The sequence below is a fragment of the Halyomorpha halys genome, unplaced genomic scaffold (assembly GCF_000696795.3).
Source record: "Halyomorpha halys isolate HHAL.00 unplaced genomic scaffold, Hhal_1.1 Scaffold394.1, whole genome shotgun sequence".
Taxonomy (NCBI): Eukaryota; Metazoa; Arthropoda; class Insecta; order Hemiptera; family Pentatomidae; genus Halyomorpha; species Halyomorpha halys.
Genome location: NW_027107850.1, coordinates 1,145,383 through 1,165,955, shown reverse-complemented (window position 1 = coordinate 1,165,955; position 20,573 = coordinate 1,145,383). Strand labels below are relative to the sequence as shown.

Genomic DNA, 20,573 nt, shown 5'->3' with positions numbered 1-20,573 from the left:
GTTATCAATTTTTTATAATAATATTTTGAGAAAGGGGAGCGGGTAGCTCATTGGTAAGGCATTGGACTACTCCTAGGACCTGGGTTCGAATCCAGCTATGGCCATATAATCTGTTACCTGTAGCCGGTGAGTCAGGCCTGTAGGTTCGATAGCCCTCCGAGGTCCACCCAGCCTCATAAAGTGGGTACCCTTAATCGGGTAAAAATCTGGCAGCCGAGCGTGATTCTGACCAAACCACCTCCTTGCACAACCGATGGTCTAGTTAGTATTTCTTTACAAAGTACTGTGCCCATAGCCCTTCATAGGCTGTAGCGGTAGAGATTTAATGTTTTTAATTTAATATTTTGAGAAAGTGGCATTCGCTTGGGGCACCCTAGGATACCGCGGCTCCCACTTTGTGGTCTGTCACTGCTATACTCCAGTGCTCTGATTCCATTTATGACTGTTTTCATCCAGATAAAGCTTACCAACTATATTTTTAAAATTTTGATCGCCAATAAGCTATAAACAAGATCGCCAATCGCTAGAGCAAGCTATAAACAAGATTGGAATGTCATTTATAACTACTAAAGCAAATGGATGAATAAACAGTCAACTAAGACTCGAATTTATTAATAAAAATAATAAATTTGTCGCTAATGATGCAATTATTTATGATGCATGTGTGATACATTTTGAATAATAACATAAAAACAAGTATAACATTGGATTGCAAATTGTTAACTTTAGCTACTAATTGCCCTATTTATCAATTTAATTTGACACAATAACATACCGAAGAGAAGGAAGTAACAATCGGCGGGAAATAAGAAGCAATCTATTTTAATGATGGCCAATCCCCCACATTCAATATTTCCCAGTCTTTTTTTTATCTTGGCGTTTTATTTTTATTCGCTTGTACTTTTAGTTCTGGTAGTATATCATATTCAAATTATCGATATCTTAACTTATTAAAACACATTTGCTTCTTGAAGATCTAACTAATATTGTTATCATTTCTGTTGATGAATAATATTTTTTTACAAAAGTAGCTAAATTTAATTTTCGTTAAACTATATGTAGGACGACTAACAGAATAATCCAAAGTAGGGCGGGAAAGGTAGTAAGCACAAGTAGGTTTCATGTTTCATATTAACATATAAATAAAACCATTAAAACTAATTAAAAATTAAATTAAAAAGCTATTTAAACATTTCTTCTTTGGAATATATTAAACGAAACATCTAGAGAAATCGGCACAAGTTGAATAAGACAGAATTTTTTAATGTTCTAGGCATTATTAAACTGTTGATCTATTTCTGTCATTTTTAAAACTTATAATACGTTGACTGTCTTCCCAATATATTACATAAAATTTCATCTCTAAAATTTATTTTTTTGTTTTGTTTTTTATTGTTAATATGTACTATGAGTATTGAAATTATATTTTAGTATTTTCCAACTCGCAAAAAAAATGGTGAAAATTATTACACAATAGTTTATTATTTAAATTAATTAAAGTGCTGATAAATTTGTTTTGTGTGGGGGTACCTACTCCAATAAGCTGATTCGAATTTTATGTAAATTTAGGCTCCAAGCTCCCATTATAAAGGGGACCCTAAAAGGTCAGTCGGAATAACATGAATCAGGAAGGCTTCTAAGATCGATTTTTAAAGGACCCGAAGGGAGTTAAGGGCTCGAATTGAAAAAATCGAGATCTCTTTCAATTCCGAGCATATGTGTTTAGGATTAATATTTATTATTTCTCAAGAACTCAAAATATGTATTTTATATAAATATGTTTTTAAAAGAAAATTAGAAATGTTTTGTTCAAATTCCTCCCCCCTCCCCCATATTCTGGTATAAATATTTCTTTTTTTTTTTTTTTAAATCCCGAAAAATAGTGATAACTTGAAGATGAATCCACTAATTTTCGATTATTTTTGCTTTAATTATATTACAGCTATCGACTTTAGGGATCGACAAACCCCCTTCGTATTCTTTAAAAATATATCCTTAATGTTAATGACTTATTCTAGGCATGAAACAAGGATAAATAAACTATCCACGAAGTTGTATAGTAAGAGATATTCCCTGACAAATAATTGCAGTAATCCAATAAATACTATTAGCCAACTGACCCAAGACCTGTATACTATAATAAGAAAGAGACTTATTTGTGCAGCCGCTGGATATCTCAAAACAGGTTCCAGCTCCATCAGTTTCCTTTTCATTCAGATCTCGTCTTTTTCCCATTTTTCACTTTTTTCGTGTATTATCTCTTTTTAATTTTGTTATTGATAATGAGTATTTTTTTTAATTAGTCAATTTTGTTTTTAGGTTTATTTTTGTGTAGTTTATATTAGATAATATAATAATCATCTAGAAAAGAAAAATGGACCTGGTTAGTAAATTAACAAGTAATATACGAGAAAAATAAAAACAGAACTTAAGAACAGTTTTAAGTAATATATTGAAAATATTCATAAATTGTTATCAATTATCGATGCATAAATATTTGTAGCAAGCAAATGCGCATGTAAACAATTTTAATAATAATAATAGCTTTCATAAGAAACGGTGTTATGAAGAATGTTTAATTAACAGTGAGGACGAACAGATAATGTAAACAATTAAAACTTTAGTTAAAAGGCGTAAAACCTTTTGCTCATCAACGCCTTTGTAATGTCATAATTATAAAGCTACACACACAGATATTCACTCACGCACACAGGTACATGAATCCAACGTAAAGAAAAATTAAAATCGAAGAAGAGCCTATACTTTAGAAAGGAGGCGATGCGCTTTTAAAAATTTTAACACTAATATAACTTCAGCTTCCTCGTATGTAGGAGCTTCAGATAAATTTGGGGTAAGTCCAATGGCAAATAGCGAGGGTTTTCTTCACAAATATATTTAATACTGAGAATGGACTGACAATATTGGTACGTTGGAGCTGGCAGTTTTCTGATCAGGTGAGAGTGCATGAGGACAGTATGGCCTATTCCCAAGAGGGTTAGAGCAACTTCCTCCCGCTGCCCCTTCAGGGATCAAGACTGTGTTTCATAAAAAATAATCTTGTATGTTAACTCGTAAGTTAAATATCTTTCATTTTTAGCCCCACTTTTCCTTACTAATTTAATAGAATGTTTTGCCCTCACAACAAAGGGCTTCAGGAGTAAAACACCAAGTGGGCCTCTAACGTTGTAAACACCACAAAACCTTGTAACAATAGCTTAAAAAAATTAAACGAATTAAAGAAAAAGGTTTTGAGAAGTCGTCAACATTATTAGAGCATATCATCAACCTACTTCCTAACTCGAGAAAAAGTTTCTCTACCCCTTTTATTAGGGTCGTAAAATGTTTGTGAAATTAATTTACACAAGTTATTATTTAAATTTTATAAATTTTATTATTCTTTTAATAGTGCATTCTCTGTATACAAAATTTGTTTCGCATACTCGTGGACAACTGGCTACCAATGAATGTTGAGTTAGTACAATTTAATATTAAATTTACCAATAATTTATACCTAGTTCCCATTTATATTAAAAAGTTTTCATTTTCACTATTACATTATGAGATATTTGAATTTTCCAATTTGTTTTTTAATTTGAACTTTTCTCATGGTTGTTGTGAATATAGTGATTTTTTAACTTCAGGGATGTTGGTATATCTCAAAGTAAGATGTTTTACCTTAATTTTCACTGTTGAAGTAGCCATACTTTTTGGGTTTAGACCGGGGGAGGGGAAGGAGTGACATCCCCTGAATACTCCCAAGGCAGCGTACCTAAACAATGTTGATTATCACTTGTTAAGAAAGGACTTTGATTCAAGAACCTACGAGGCAGTTGTAGCTACGTGGATTGAGGCATCACCTTAGCAACCTCTAATCAGTGGTGGTGCCGGTTCGATTCCGGTCTAAGTGGATTGACTATTATTTCGCGGCGGTCCCACGGACTGAAAAATTGAAACGATTACTTTCTGCTCTGATTAGAATAGATTGGTAATCTAAAAGATAACCAACCCCGAAATATCTGAAATGGCCTAGTGGGGGGGGAGGTAAAACATACCAAATCAGAACATTAGCGTTGCACACTACCCAGATCAGAGAACGACTCCATTAAGGCACAGGGTTTGATTTTAAAAACAAAAGTCGTGTTTTGCTCTATATCATTCATGCAAATGCTATTCTATGAATCTCAAATACTTTGCTCTTTTGTTGGTATGACAATACGACTAGATTGCAGCTCCTAAAAGGCAATCGTTCAGAAAAAAAAATCCAAGTCGAACAAGTGACGGAACAGTCATCATTGTGAAAAGTGCTCTGAATATTTATGAAAAAGATTATATAATCTTAGTAAAGCGGTAGGACGGGAGGACACCTGTCCGGGTAGACTTTTATGGACCGTCGCTGCTCTAGAATTTGTAGGGCAGCCTTCCCGAACATGGAACATGAATTATGTATGAGGAAGAGGACATGGCAGGGATCGGGGAACTAGGATAGTTCCTTTTACATTGTGTAAGTGAAGAAGCTTGTCCTTTATGATGGTAATAAATCTTCATCGGTTTGGTAGGACAGGTAATAGATTCAGGATAAGATGGCCCTTGCTGCTAGTTCCATATCATTAATTACTGTGACAAAATTGTTAATTGAAGAGCTGAAAGGGTTCTGACTAAATTAAATTTAAATTTCTTTTAAACTTTTTAATGATAAATAAAAGTTGGAGATTAGGGTAAGATTGGTTTGCTATGAATTTCATCAGTTTCCATCAACTACTTTCGCTTATAGATACAAAAACTCCGTTCTGAATACAGCTATATTTCAACAACTATATATTTGGCAGATTTTTTTGTGATAAACTACTGTATTTAGTTAGCTGGTGTGAGAAAAAATGATTTTTCTCGACTTGTTAAGGAGAGGATTCTGTTGTGAAATCTTAATTATTGGCATCTGTTATAAATTCAATTTAATTTATTAATAAATGTAGGAGTCTATTATTTATTATAGTCACTTCGAGCAATATTTAAAAAGTAATTACAAGAATTGAAACATTGTATTTATGCCAAATCGATAGAATTTTAAAATATACGATCTTAAACTAGAGTTAATTATTAAACGCGAAGGTTGGAAAAATTCTTCAGTTCATTAAAACTGAAAGATTATATATATTTATCTGTTGGCTGTTCTAATGAACATTAACGTGTGAAACAGCACAAGCGTCTTTTAATTTGTCCCGAAAAACACAAAATTAAGCAAACTTATACCAGCCAATCCAAAGAACTCATCGACACGCTTCCGCGTGTACGGATGCGCCATAGTTTGGCAAAAATGTTATAACCGCAAATTTTGATTTATCCTTAGTTGTATATTTATCGTTTATACTTGCCCACGATCAGCGAAGAAGGGGGTGCGTTAAAGGGAAAAAAAAGTTGAAAGCAAAGAAAAAACAGCAGAACTACTACAAAAGTTTAATAATAAGAAGAAATATATGTACACAGAATGAAAAAGGGGGAAAAAAAGAATTCTTATCAATTAATAAAACAATTAAAACTTATAGGTTGACTTAACCTTAACTTAAATGCTTAACCTTAATAAATAAATTTACATTATTATCAAAAGAGTATAAAAGCTAATATAAAATAAAATTTAGTTCAAACCCCACGTAGTCTTTGGGTGTACTCCTGGAAGAACACAAGCTTGTCCGATATTTCCTTTCCGTCTCACCTTCCCCAGAAATTTGAGGATGACACCTGCCACATCTCTCTTATCCACGACGTGCTGAAGAAAGGTCACTGCACTATATCCCCACTCCTTGTGTTACTGACCGTCCATTGAAGTAGAACACCATAATTTTGAAGAAAAAAAAACAAAAGATATACGATAACATTTCTCATATGGTGATATTCCGGTTCAAACAGTAATGACACAGGGCCAGATAAACTATCACTCCTTCACATTGAACATTTGTAAGGTGTTCAAAAATCAAACTGTCCCCTTCACAAAACCAAACCCACTCGTCCCAACATATCACTCGTGTTTTTTTTTTCACTATGACACCTCTTGTCTACGCAGATAGAGCCAGCGTTTTTATCTCACCATGACAACCGTAACAATGTAAAGACACCTTTAGATTAATAAAAATGAATAGTTTCGAAACTAATAGCTTCAATAGTTTATAATAATATCATTAACTCTTCAAGTTATAAGAGTTCATTCAGCATCCCTTTTACATGAGTCCATCATCTTGTTCCGTATTCGTGACTAACCCTCATTCAATTGTTTGAACTAATTACAGGGCTATGACAGCTGTGATTTGGAACTGTTGAAACGGAATCAGTGCTATCTTGATCCACAGTCATCGCCGACAGCTGTATCTGATAGGACGTAATTAACACGACGTGGTGTGTATCGTGCACGAGATGAACATGACGCCCGATGGTTCTCATGGACCTTCGGGTCGTTAGTGTTTGATTGTTTGTCCGAACTGTCTTCTCAACCATTTGGAAACTTTCAAATCATAACCTAATTTATTGAATCTTTACCAATGTGTACTCTCCATAATAGGTTACCAATCCCTAACTTGACTTTATAACATTTCATCTCTTTCTAAACGTAATAATAATGTGAAAAGTACTTTAATGTTTTGGAATCTGCTCTTTGTTCATACATATATTGAACGATCGAATCCAGAATTGAAGAGATCCCCTGTAAAAGGGACTACGAAATCTAACAAAACTATTTTTTAGCATATAAATCTTCTTTGTCGCCTAATCTCAATGACGCTGATCAGTCCTTAATTCTTAGAGTAGGCTACCTTGTGCCAAAACTGAAAATGTGTTGATTTCGTAAAAGGTAATACTTTTTTTTATCCTTGAAATGTTTGTAGGTGTGTTATTTAAAATATTTTAGAGGAAGCTCATCCAACGCACATTGTGTTGGCAGCAGTATTTGAAATTAAATGGAATGTATAGCTTTTTTTTTTCTTTTTTTTTCCAGTTGGCTTTACAGATCTTATAGATCTTTTGCCTCCCTGTCGTTGGCTCTCTTGCCACCTATACTGGCATTCATTGTTGTGTAGAGGCGACATCATGGATTGCTTCTTAACTGTCTTATCCTGGCCATCTTAACCTCTTAAAGCAGTTAACTCCTCTTCTCCTCGATGCGTTAAGGATCTGATCCCAGATTGCTCCTACAATTGTACGGGACTTTCCGACCATTTCTCTCGATCCTGCTTTCTGGTTTTTCCTGGTACCTTTTACAGCCCAGGCCTCGCTGCCGTATATCAAAGCTGGCTTTATTATGACATTCATTAGCATCATATTTTTAGAGATTATTCTTGACAAAGAGAAAAGGCTCTACTCGCACAATGTTATAGGCTGGTCTATCTCAGTCCGTCAATCATTTATTGAGGTTATTGTGGAGCCGAGGTATTGAAACTACTTTTTGGAAAACATTTGCCTCCAATTTATTCCTTGATGTTCAAAACGTAAAATGGATGTGAACATTTTCCATTCTGAGGAAATAAATATTTTTCTTTACCCGCTTGAGTAAGGATCTCCCCTTCCTCTGGTACTGAGGAAGAAATATTTTATTAAGAAAAAATTACCAACTCACAAGATAATTTCTTGTTTCTAGATAATTTGAAGTTCTGTTCAGTTTATAGATTTTTCAATTATCAGTTAGATCATATCATGTACATAAGTATATATTTATAAGCAGTGGATATAGATTATAAAAGTATGCTGAATATAATTTTATTAGTTTAATTAATATTCGTTTGTGTTTATTAATGATTACAGGATTGCCCAGAAGATAGCACAGACTACAGAACTGAGCAGTGTGCTACTTACAACAGCGTGGAATTTGAGGAGCAATATTATGAGTGAGTTTTTATTACATATAAGTTTATTTCTGTCCTCGTAGGTACTAAGTTGTTAATTTAATTCATGGCCATAATTAGTTAGATTCTTCTCTGGGTTGTGTAATTAAAAATTAAATTAAATGGTAATATAAATAGTACTTGAAATATATCGCAATTCGAAATTATTAGTGCGACCTAAGAAATGAAATATTTAAAATGTTTTACTTTTTTCATTCCTATCTTAGCTTTTTTTCCATGAAGTATTTTTATTTATGTATATAAGTGACTACATTTTTTTTTTTTAATACAAAATTTGACCTTATATTTGAACTAATTCGTAAGAAGAGGAATACTTTAGTGTATATTAAATAATAGCAGTGACAGATACAAAACTCTTGTATAATTTTTTTCAATGCATATGAATGAATCATTTATTTTAGAAAAGGAATAAGCCTTAAAAATTGATTTTGAGTACAGGAAAAACAATATATTAAAATTCAAAAAACTACTACTTATTGATCTTGAAATTGCAATGCGAATTAGTTCTGAATTTTGGATTTATTACCTTTCTAAAACAGAAGATTTAATAAGTAACATTATGTTTAATTATATAAAATCGTAGTATTTACAACTTTTTTTCAATGTTTATTTGGATCAGAGGTCTGTAATACTTAAATACTTTATCTTTATAAGTTGCCTCTTCAGTAGGTATTTGTGGATTAATGACTTCCAAAAAAGTCCCTAAATCTGGCTTTTTTACCTTCAGGGAGAGTTGAAAGAATCAATGGCCGCCGAAAGGTTCAGGTTTTTGTCTTAGTTTTTTGGATCGCTCCAGTGCCCTATAAGCCCCTTCGGTATGCATAGCCTCACGCCTGGAAAAAAAAAGTTAGAAAAAAATATACGTCCAGTCATTGATTACGGTCATTGAAGACTCAGTTTTGGATCATGCCAGGGAGGTACGATCTACGATCGTTGTATATTACGTAATTTTTATTTTTATGTCCGTCTGAATTGTGAATTTTCTCTTCCTTATTAGGTTGTCAGTTGCTATAGTGTTCAATATTTTAAAAAAATAGAGCACGTTTCCAAAATAGAATAGTTGGCTGACTCCAGCCGATCTTTAACGATAAGAAATGCCAAAATGTTGTTGTAACCAATGTCAATCTGTAAGTTTCTATGATAATAGAATCGAAATCAAAATTTCGAAGATAATAATAGCTGTCATGACAATCATGTTCTATTCGGGATATTTTTACTGTTTTTCACAATGAATAATAAATATTTTTTATTAGAATACGTTTTATTGATATGTAATGATATTCAGTCCTATTTTTCTCACTATATCGGAGGGAGGTGGATGTGCATCGTGTATCCAGTTGAAAGTGGTAATTAAGATTCCGGAACTTATTTACGTATACATACTTATAAGTTAGGTCAGACGAAGTACGATATGAGTTGATGGAGTTCCAAATGGTCGCTCCCTCTCCCTCCCCAATCCTGTTGACACATATCTAAGGAAGTTCCCCAACAATAAAGTCCTGTATTGAAGTCGCCATCATGTACCGTGTATGTAAAGCCCTTTTTCATTTTTGTATCTTTTTGATCCAGAACCAACGTAACTTAAATATATATATTTGAGAATCTTGAGACCCATTCACTAATAAACTAACTTTGTTTAAGCCACGTTTCAATATTTTATTGTTCTCATGTAAAACTACTGTGAATAAAAAAATTGTTTTCTTTATAGAATATCGACATGTTTTCTTAATTTTCTTGTATGACTTTGTTTAATAAAATATTCTCGCTACAATTGTGCTCCTCCGGCCCCCTCGTTTGGAATAAATAAGTTAAAATTCGGTATTTAAATTTTTTTTGTTAGCAAAACAATACTATAAAGGTTGGGGTGAACTTCAATCAAAATTTCGTCTTATCCAAGTTTTTTTCGAGGTCATCAATATTTCTGGTTTGTCGCTCTTCAGCAGCCCTTCCCCCTCCTAATTGAGCAAGATTGAAAATATGCAAATTGATTGTGTTAAATACGTGCCTTTTGGTGTTTTAACTTTTTCTCCTACTCTCATTTAGTTAGTTTTAAACGAGGTTATGCTTAATTTTACTTGTAAGATCGCAAATTACGAACTTCAGTGAATTTACACTTTCTCCCTTACTTGCGGTGATGTTGTTTAACATTGATATTTATTTATCTCTATCTCTGTCACCAGTAACAATAAAAAAAATCTCGAGAAAACTGGTCTAAATCCATCTCATCCTATGTTTTAAAAAAAAATCGTAGTTCCGATTTTTCGTTGAAAAGAGCGTCGATATCGTTGTCTTCCAAGACATAGACGTATGCAGTGAGCTAAGCAGGGAATTGAACCAAGTGTGGCCGACTCCTACTCCCGACTTGAGGTGAAGGGAGAGGGGTCTCCTTCAGCAAGTATTTGAATATCAGCTAGGTCAAAAGTGCATCGTGAGTCACTTTTATTACTTATTTCCCGGTTCAAACCTTTTAGCTAACACATTTTCCTGAATCTAGGGTGCTAATATGTGTTACCGTAACCCACCGAAGACCACCGGTTGGGAACCACTGCTTTAAGGAAAGAAAAGCTATTTTCACGAATTATAAAACGTCCCGTTCAAAGGGGCGGGGTGGCACAGAGGTAAGGCGCTGTGCTACTAACTCTAAGGACCCTGGTTCGAATCCGCCTGGGGCAGATAATTATTTATTCTGTTACTGTATCCTTGCGTCAACACATTAGGTTCCAGAGCCCTCTAATTTTCCATCCAGCCTTATAAAGTTGGTACGCGGTTCCGCGTGATCTGCTATAATCTGTCGATTGAGCGTAATCTTGAAAAAAAAAATCACCTCCTGATATAACCGTTGTTCTAAAAACAGTACTTTCATACAAAATATTGAACCTTTTACCCTCCATGGGTTGTAGCGGTTCACATCATTATTATTATTATTATGACCTGATTTGTTCGTTTTTTATAGAAAAAAAAACTTGTTTACTATGGAAATCATCCGATTTGTAAGTGAATTTGCATAAATAAGATGATTCCACACTATGTGTGAAAATTTTTAAATTAGTAGAGAAAAGAAAATTTTTATCACTAGTAGCGGATTGCACTCTATGTGTACCATGTAAGGTAAAATAAAAATACATCAGTAAAATTGATAAACATTTATTTTTTGGTTCGCAACAAAACCAATGCCAAATTTTGTTTTTCTAATCTTTACTGACACTGTTAATTCAAAAAAAGTAAATTCTGAATACTTTACTCGTAATAACTGATAAATGCTCATTATTATTATTGCACTAACAGTAATATATATAATATTACATATTATATTATATAGGTAATATAGTTATACATATTCCAATACCCTGTAATATGTATGAATTAATTAATCGGTGTGCACCTGGCCTCGAATGAGTTACTACAAGACTACATAGATAATTTTGAGAATGTATCCATCGTTCATATCGTTACCATTAGAAAAAGTTTTATTTTGAATTGTGTTTGTTTGACTCGTGAGACATTACTAAATGCAATGGCTGATTCATATATGTTTTATCGACTTCAATAAAAAAGGACTTCCTCATATATTTGCATCTCCAGATCATAAAAACAATGACCTACTTGATGATGAGTCAACTTGATCTCATCCCAGATGTGCTCCCTGTTAATTTATGATGTGGGATAGTGACGCGCCTACTAACAAAACATTAATTATGAAGGAAAATTCTTAAATAAATCTTAATAGTCATAAATTAATGTACATGGCAATAATATCAGCACATAAACGCTAAATCTGAACGACTTTATATTAGACCGTACTCTCTTGTGGTATTTTCTTGTTGCATTCTTGTCAGGAACAAAAATTATATTCGATATTCCCATCTTGAGAAATCCTAAAATACGAATTTTTATAGCAAAATAAAAATGTTTTGTTCATAATTTTAGCATTCCTAGTTTTAAGTTTTTTGTTTTTTTTCGAGAAACACAGAAATAGCCATAACTTTAAGATGAGCCCACAAAAATGGACATAAGTAGGATGGTAAGAGAAAGCTGTGTAATGCAGTGCACACATCAGATTTTTAAAATTTGTATCAATGGTCTTATTTTACTTGCTTACTCTCATTGACAAAGAAATTAAGGCTATATCATCTTTTTCATTTCTATATTTAACTTTCTTAGCCTTGGAATTGTATAAATTTTTTTTTTTTAAAGAAAGAATTTTTTGTCATTTGGTTTTGGCGCTTTCAATTACAAAATCTGGTTCTTTCTAACTGCTACTACTGTTATCAACTTTTTGTAATAGAACTTCTAATTTAATGAAATTTAACTTTTACAATTAAGTCAAAAAATTCCTAACCATTTATTAATTATCACTCTCCTGTTTCAGTTGGATTCCTTATACTAAAGCAGAAAACAAATGCCAGTTGAACTGTATGCCTAGAGGAGAGAGGTTCTACTACAGGCATAAAGATAAAGTTGAAGATGGCACCCTTTGCTCAGAGGACAGTTTGGATGTGTGTGTTGACGGTGTGTGTAGGGTAAGCAACAACTCAATATGCTGTTTCCTTTCAAGTGCAATCTTATTTTTTCTTTAACCCAGTATGAAATAACTATTGGCATTCGTTATTCTGATTTTTTTTTTTTTTGCAGCCTGTGGGATGTGATAGACTGTTAGGGTCGACAACCAGAGAAGATATTTGTCGTGTTTGTGGTGGTGATGGTAGCTCATGCACCACAACAACCGGTGTCGTGGAAGATACTGGGTTTATTACAGGTAATCATATCAAACTAAACTTTTATTTACTAATAATTCCTCTACTGACCATAAGGATGTGAAGGATTTATCCTAATCCTTGGCTGAGAATAAAAATATTTTCACATTTATGAGCTTCATTTTGCCTTTAGCTCATAAGTTTTATCATGACTTGTACTTATCTGGAGAGTGCAATATTTGATACTTTGATGACTCTTTTACTTTATATAAAGTATTTGCTGAGGAACAAGTTAGGACTAACTATTTATCTTTTGTCTTTCACTCATATTGGTGCAAGCAGCCTACAACCGTAGAGCAGATGTCTACAATCATGCACATTCTGTTGATGGTATTTCCGAGATGGTTGTGTTATATAATCTAACTCCAATTTACAATATGAGGTACTCTATATCAGAGGGCTTAGACAATGCATAATCCTGCTAGTTAGGTAGCTGCTTAGGAGGTGAATAGACAGGATGAGTCTTATAGGTTCTAGTAAGTCCTCGAAGGATGTAAACTCTGCTCTACAGGGTACTAGTCTGCAGTTACCAAGGAGAAATCCAAGTCCTAACTGGGTACTAGCCACAGGAATTGCAGGGTGGAAACTTCATTCTACAGAACAGTAGTCTACTAGGCACGATGGGGAATGTAAGTCCTGACTAGGTTCTAACCGCGGGTCCTTATGATAGGAGAGAAGGTATAGGAAGGAAGAAAGGTCCAGTGTAAATTAAATTAATAAGCACATATTCATTTCCAAAAATAGTACAAGAATGCATTGATGTACATTATTATTCTCTGCCTCCTAAGGTGGAGAATCCCATGAAGCTGGAACTTGTACAGAGGCTTTCCAATTTGCCATTAGTCAACTCTCTGGGCTATTAAATGCCATTGAGACATTTGCTTTAAGTGGATCGGAAAGTTCTATTGTAATCTTTATTAATTCAACTGATATATTTATGAATATTACATTATTTTATATAGTTGTTACCTGTGTAAAATTAAAGTATATATAGGAATAGTACAAATATTAATATACAGTGTTTGCCTGATGACAGTAGTAATTCCCATGTTAGGTGGTAGGTGGCTATAGTAGTTTAGAATATAGACCAGCAGTGTACAGTGTCGCTACAGTATTAATCATGATTGAAATTCTACAATTTGACACATCATCAATAAAATGTAGAATGTCTTCTAAAGACTGTGAGGCTGTTGTTTTGAACAAATATACAATAAGCAATCTGTTTTTTATCTTCTATATGGTCATTTCTGATGTGATTTTATTATTCACAATGCTAAACTAGTATTTTGTCCATTTTAGGGTATAATGATCTATTTCTCATTCCTGCTGGAGCTACTAATATTAGAGTTGTTGAAAAGAGGCCATCGAACAATTACTTAGGTAACAATTCTTGAATAAATTTGTGCATTTCATTTTATTTATTGTTGAATTACTGTATAACATTGTATGTTTTAATTTAAAGCCATTAGAAACAAAACGGGTCATTATTACTTAAATGGTGATTGGCGAATTGACTTCCCAAGAAGTTTGAAATTTGCTGGTACCACATTCACTTACAGCCGCAAAAAACCATTTGGCATTTCCACACCTGAATCAATCACTGCTCTAGGCCCAACCAATGAAGTTATTTATGTTGTTGTAAGTAAATGAAATCATACTACTAAAGATTACACTTGTTTTTGGTATCAAGAAAGTTCTTGTATTGCAAATATTTATATAATAAGGTAGAACTAAGTGTTCTATGTGTTGTTTTTTTTTTAATAATAATAAAATTACATTGTTTAGCTTTTATATCAAGAACGCAATCCTGGTATTGAATATACATACAGCATACCAAAAGGTACAGTTCATGAAGTATCACGTCAGGGCTACAGGTGGCAATTTGGTGAATGGTCTGCATGCAATACAACTTGTGGTAGTGGTAAGTGATTATTTATTCATATCATTGACTTATTCTTCTCATTACCCTGAATACATGTGGAATTTGAGTGTGACATTTATTTAGATTGTTGACTTATTTTTTCATTGCCCTGAATGTATGTAAAATTTTAGTGTGGCAAAGTTGTAATTGTTGTAATTTTTACTACTGAATATAAATTATAAGTAATTTGTATTTAATATATATTTTAATGAAACTCACTTTGTTTTTAAACTTATTATAGGTTATCAGGTGAGAGAAGTGTGGTGTGCTCTTCGCCATGATGCAAGTAAAGCTTCAAATGAGCTTTGCGATCCCACCACTGTACCTGCTCAGCTTCAAAGGTGTTCTCTCACTTCATGTCCTCCTAAATGGACTACATCTGACTGGTCACCATGCTCTGTTAGCTGTAGTGCCAATGGGACAAAAACCAGACAGGTATTCTATATACATTTTAAAAAGGTTTTTTTGAAGTTATTATGTAGTTTAGTGTTGTATGAAAAGAAGTAAAATATAATTATGTTACAAAGAAGAAGAAGTTCACTTTTTGCATCTATAAAGAAGATAATGGTTTTGTAAATTCTAATTTTTAAGTTTCTAGACTGAAGGCACTATTTGCTAGCTATGAAATTTCAAAATTAAAAAATAACAAGTATTTGCCTCCTTTAAGCTATTTTTTATTTTTAATTTTGACCCCTCTTCTTCAAATTAAAAAAATAAATTGATTAGATAATATTGTATCAATTTATCTTAAACAATATCAATTTAATTTAAAACATCTAAGCTATAGACAATGTTAAATGTAATCATATTAAATGACACCAGGTTTACTGTACGCAAGATGATGGATCTGGACAGACAACTCTAGTGGATGATACAGTTTGTGCCGAAGCTGGCCCTAAGCCCACTACAACACAGGCATGTGAAGAAACTACACCTTGTCCTACCTGGCATGTTGGACCATGGAAACCAGTTAGTTTATTTTTAATATTTGCTTGCGATGGCTTTTGTTTTATTTTGATTTTAATTGGACTTACTATGATTTTCAAAGTATTTCAAATGGATGTGTAGTGTGACCGATTGTGTGGTGATGGCAAGCAAAGGAGAGATGTCCACTGTTACAGTAAAATAGACCAGAGGATCGAAATCTTGGATTATTCTCAATGTGGTGGCCTAAGGCCTGAGTCAGAGAAGCCTTGTAACTTAAGACCTTGCGATGGTGTCGATTGGATTACTAGTAAATGGTCAGGGGTAAATATCTCATAACTTATCTTTAATATTTCCAAAAATGTCTATGTAATTTACACATATTACAATTATTGTTATTTTATCTAGTGCAGTGATAAATGTGGTCTTGCATTCGAAACTAGAACTGCTTATTGTGGCAGTAAAGATGGAAAACCATACCCTGATTCGATGTGTCATGAATATCGCAAGCCCAAGTTAGTTCAAAATTGTACATATGTACAATGTGCTAGTCAGTGGTATGCATCCCAATGGAGTGCTGTAAGTAAACTTGTTTCATATTTTTGACTTAAATTATTTTTGTGCATAAAAATTAAGTCAAATATTTCTTTCTGCAGTGCTCAGCAAAATGTGGTACCGGAGTTCAAACAAGATCAGTGTTCTGTGCTACATTTGAAAGTGATATTTTCAAGAAAGTTGACAATTCAAAATGTGATGCAGCAAAAAAATACGAAGAAAAGCAGGAATGTAAGGTCGAAGGAGAATGTAAAGGTGAATGGTTTTACGGCCCATTCTCAAGTGTAAGTTCTAACAGACATCTTTTATCATTATACTTATATATGAATAATAAGGCAAAATTGATATGTGTTTTGGTTCTAATATTTTAGTGTAGCAAACCTTGCGGTGGAGGAAGGATGACCAGAAAGATATTATGCGTGAAAGATAATCAAACTGTTAGCATCAAGGAATGTTCAGTCGATAATATTGAAACTGCCACTGCGGACTGCAATATGCACGCTTGTGGAGAAGGTAATGGATTTAATTATTTATTTATTTTATTTTGATTAAAGATTAACATTAATATTTCTTCTTCTTTTTTTAGATGAAGTTATTCCTGTAAAACCAACCCAAGTAATTAGTGAGGATTATGGTGAATGTGAAGGTGAAGATTATGATTATGATTATGAAATTATAACTGAAGGAAATTACATTAAAGTTGACACCAAATTGGACTCGAGCACTGAAGACGTAAATATATTTTAATTTTGCTTTCATTTTCTAAACTATATATAACAATAATTTATTTATGTTTTTCTTATTTCTTATTTCAGGGTCTTATAACCCTAACTGATAAAGAAATAAAAGCAATAACTGATATGACAGATGAAGACGAAGGTTCTGGAGGATTCTCAGAGGATCTGATTGCTATTAGTTCTGCCAAACCAGCTTTAGAAAGCAGTCTTATTACAAGTCAAGTTCCTATATCTTCAGTTCCACCTTCTACCGAGTTAGGTAGTTCAGAAGGCATGAGTGAAATTCCAGCTTCATCTCTTATGACTAGTGCTCCAGAAGTTTCTACCTCTTCCCTAGTAACAAGTGATTCATCAGTTGCTGCAAGCTCTGGTGGCGTTTCTGATATTTCTATCATAACTGATATTCCATTAGTTTCCCAAAGTCCAACAGTATCTGATGTAACTGATTCATCACCCATTGGTTCTTCTGTTTCTCTGGCAGATGAAGTATCTTCTACTTTGAGTACTGTAAGCCAGAGTGAAACTGTTTCAGATTTAGCTACATATGCTACTGATTCAAGTCAATCTGATTCCATCACTAATATTCCCCTATCATCAAGTGAAGGGCCATCATCTGAAATGCCTCTCAGTGATCAAGCCAGTGAAAGTAGCTCAGAATCAGTAATCGCCAGCTCAGTAGCAGCTGAATCAAGTTCAGAAACAGTAATTGTCAGTTCAGTAGCTACTGCATCAAGTTCAGAATCAGTAAGTTCCAGCTCAGTAGCAGCTGAATCAAGTTCAGATTCAGTAACCACCAGCTCAGTAACAGATGAATCAAGTTCAGAATCCGTAACAGCTGAATCAAGTTCAGAATCAGTAACAGCTGAATCAAGTTCAGAATCAGAAACTGCCAGCTCAGTATCAGTTGAATCAAGTTCAGAATTGGCTACTGCCACTTCAGTAGCAGATGAATCAAGCTCAGAATCCGTAACTGCCACTTCAGTAGCAGCAGAATCAGTAAGTTCCAGCTCAGTAGCAGCTGAATCAAGTTCAGATTCAGTAATTGCCAGCTCAGTAGCAGCTGAATCAAGTTCAGAATCAGTAACAACCAGCTCAGTAGCAGCTGAATCAAGTTCAGAATCGGTAACTGCCACTTCAGTAGCGGCTGAATCAAGTTCAGAATCGGTAACTGCCTCTTCAGTAGCGGCTGAATCAAGTTCAGAATCGGTAACTGCAACTTCAGTAGCAGCTGAATCTAGTTCAGAATCCCTAATTGCCAGCTCTGCTCCAGCCGAATCAAGTTCTGAATCACTAATTGCCAGCTCTGTTGCAGCTGCATCAAGTTCTGAATCAGTAAGTTCCAGCTCAGTAGCAGCTGAATCAAGTTCAGAATCAGTTGCCGCCGAATCAAGTTCTGAATCAGTATTCGCCAGTTCTGTAGCAGCTGAATCAAGTTCTGTTTCTATTGAAGCAAGTTCAGTGCCAGTTTCACCATCTGACAGTAGTACATCCAGTCAAGAGTTAGTTGAAAGTACAACATCTGAAACCTTGTCATCTTCCAGTCAGCCTGACTTGTCCACTGAGGTTGAAGTTTCAGGATCTACTACTACTGAAGTCGAAACTACTTCCTATATCAAAGGTAATTAATTAATTTATATAATATAATATGTATTAATTTAAGTTATGTTACATAATGTGTATGTATGCATATGATCTGCTAAAAAAAAAAAAAAAAAAAATACTGTAATCCAAATATAATAGAGGGAGAAGTCTTATTTCAAAAGTTAATTAATCCATTTCTTAAAAATAAAGATTGATGTTACAAATTAAAACTCTGTTTCTAAAACATATTCCATTTATATCCAAAAACAAATTTTCCATTGTCAAATAAGGTCGTTTCAACATTTGTGACATGCCACCAGCTCTTTCAATAAAAATTGAACTTATTTGCTTGAGAAATTACTATAGTATTTTTTTAATATTGAAATTTCAAATTGGATAGACATTTAATAGAATTGGCCTTAGGATTTCTGTTATAATCTTTATTCTAAAATTTTTATACCTGTGATTCTTTTTATGTATAAATACTGTGAAGCAAATTCACAAAGTTAAGTTCACAGTTAATAACTGTTTATACATCTTATTTATGCATGAAAATAATATATTTAGCAAATTATAAGAATGAAAATTCTAAGACCAAACAATAAATTTTTCACCTCAATAAAATTTTAATTAATGACCTATAAAAAAGTTTATAATTTTATATATTTCAGCTGTATTCAACGTAACAACTCCAAGTTCAATTGAGAAAGCATTAAAGAAAGAACAAAGATTGAAGAAATGTAAAAGGCGCCCAAGACGTAATAAGTGTTTCACTTCTGAATTTGGCTGTTGTCCTGACAATAAAACTCTCGCAAAAGGCCCATTCGGTCAAGGTAAAATAATATTTCAATAATGAAGTCTTGCTTTTTAAAATATTACTCCAAGTAATTAACTAATACATTTATTTATTTGTGAAATTTCAGATTGTCCAAGGATTGAGACTTGTAAGGATACTGAATTTGGTTGCTGTCCTGACGGTGTATCTCCCGCTAAAGGGCCTAAAGGAAAAGACTGTCCACCAACTTACTGTGAGCAATCTCTGTTTGGTTGCTGTCAAGATGGAATCACACTTGCGTTGGGTAATGAGTTCTATGGTTGCCCATTTGAAGAGACAACAATTGCTCTGGATTGCAGCTCCAGCGAGTAAGGAAGCCTTATATATCAATATTTACTCATCGCTTTTAGATCATATTTATAATTATTTATATATCTTAATTATATTTGAACAAGATCATGGGATTTCCAGTTCAATCATTCAAAGATCTTGAAGACAAATTTTTTTTTCAAAGAGACAAATTCAAAAGAGTTTATATTTGATATTGGATTATTGTTACGTTCTACCGAGATATCATTTTTAATATCGTCAAAATTCCACAATTTCCTCATTCCCTTTACATTCAATGCCAACAATCTTTATTTGTAATTAAATAATACTTTATTTATAATAAAATTATTGATTTTATGATAATACATTAATTTTACAATGTGGAACAAATCCTCATCTTAATTGCTTCTCAATAATTTGATGAAAAACAGTCATCAAAACCATGAGATCATAAAAATCTTTTAATACCAAAAATTAATAAATTATTTTATTCAATGAAAATTCATCCATTAAAAAATCATTAAAATTGCACCTTTGTTTTGATAGTGGCACATCTGACAAAAAAAAAAAGTTGATTATATTTTGAATTGGATGTATTCCAAAGATCGTACAATAGACTGGAATTACTTTTTCTACTGGGGGTCATCCTATAGACTATATCAAAGTAAGCCCAGTCCAACTTACAATTTATGTATCACGTCTAGTACAAAGAGAAAAAAAATTATTTATGACGTGTGCCACTATTAAAGTAAAGCAGTGATAAAGCTTTTATACATAAATTTAATTTATAAATAATTTGTAGTTTATATTAATTTCTTTTGTGTATTTCCGCTAGATTTGGTTGTTGTCCTGATGGTATTTTATCTGCAACTGGACCTGATAACCAAGGCTGTGCAAGCTGTAATGAAACAGATTATGGTTGCTGTCCTGATGGAATTACATCTGCACTAGGTCCCGATGGATTGGGATGTGATTATGAAGGTAATTATCCACTTATCTTTACTTTGCTTAATTATCTATAATATTATGGGTAAACTGATCTACTGCTGTGACTATGAATGATGGTCTGATCTCACATTGCCGTCTAATAGTGAATTTGTTTAGCGGGTCACT

The 20,573-nt window shown here is 33.2% G+C and overlaps 1 protein-coding gene across 1 annotated transcript in view; it reads left to right on the top strand.

Annotated features, from left to right (window-relative positions):
- LOC106682186 (papilin) overlaps positions 1-20,573 on the top strand; it is a gene marked incomplete in the record, with an annotated part of 101,084 nt that overhangs the window by 44,510 nt on the left and 36,001 nt on the right. The window contains 17 exon segments of the mRNA XM_067046213.1: positions 7,783-7,865; positions 12,253-12,403; positions 12,516-12,639; positions 13,937-14,017; positions 14,100-14,275; positions 14,423-14,558; positions 14,800-14,993; positions 15,381-15,527; positions 15,627-15,806; positions 15,891-16,061; positions 16,139-16,321; positions 16,409-16,550; positions 16,624-16,769; positions 16,853-18,392; positions 19,027-19,188; positions 19,279-19,498; positions 20,296-20,441. Coding sequence (XP_066902314.1) covers positions 12,299-12,403; positions 12,516-12,639; positions 13,937-14,017; positions 14,100-14,275; positions 14,423-14,558; positions 14,800-14,993; positions 15,381-15,527; positions 15,627-15,806; positions 15,891-16,061; positions 16,139-16,321; positions 16,409-16,550; positions 16,624-16,769; positions 16,853-18,392; positions 19,027-19,188; positions 19,279-19,498; positions 20,296-20,441 — 3,853 coding nt within the window.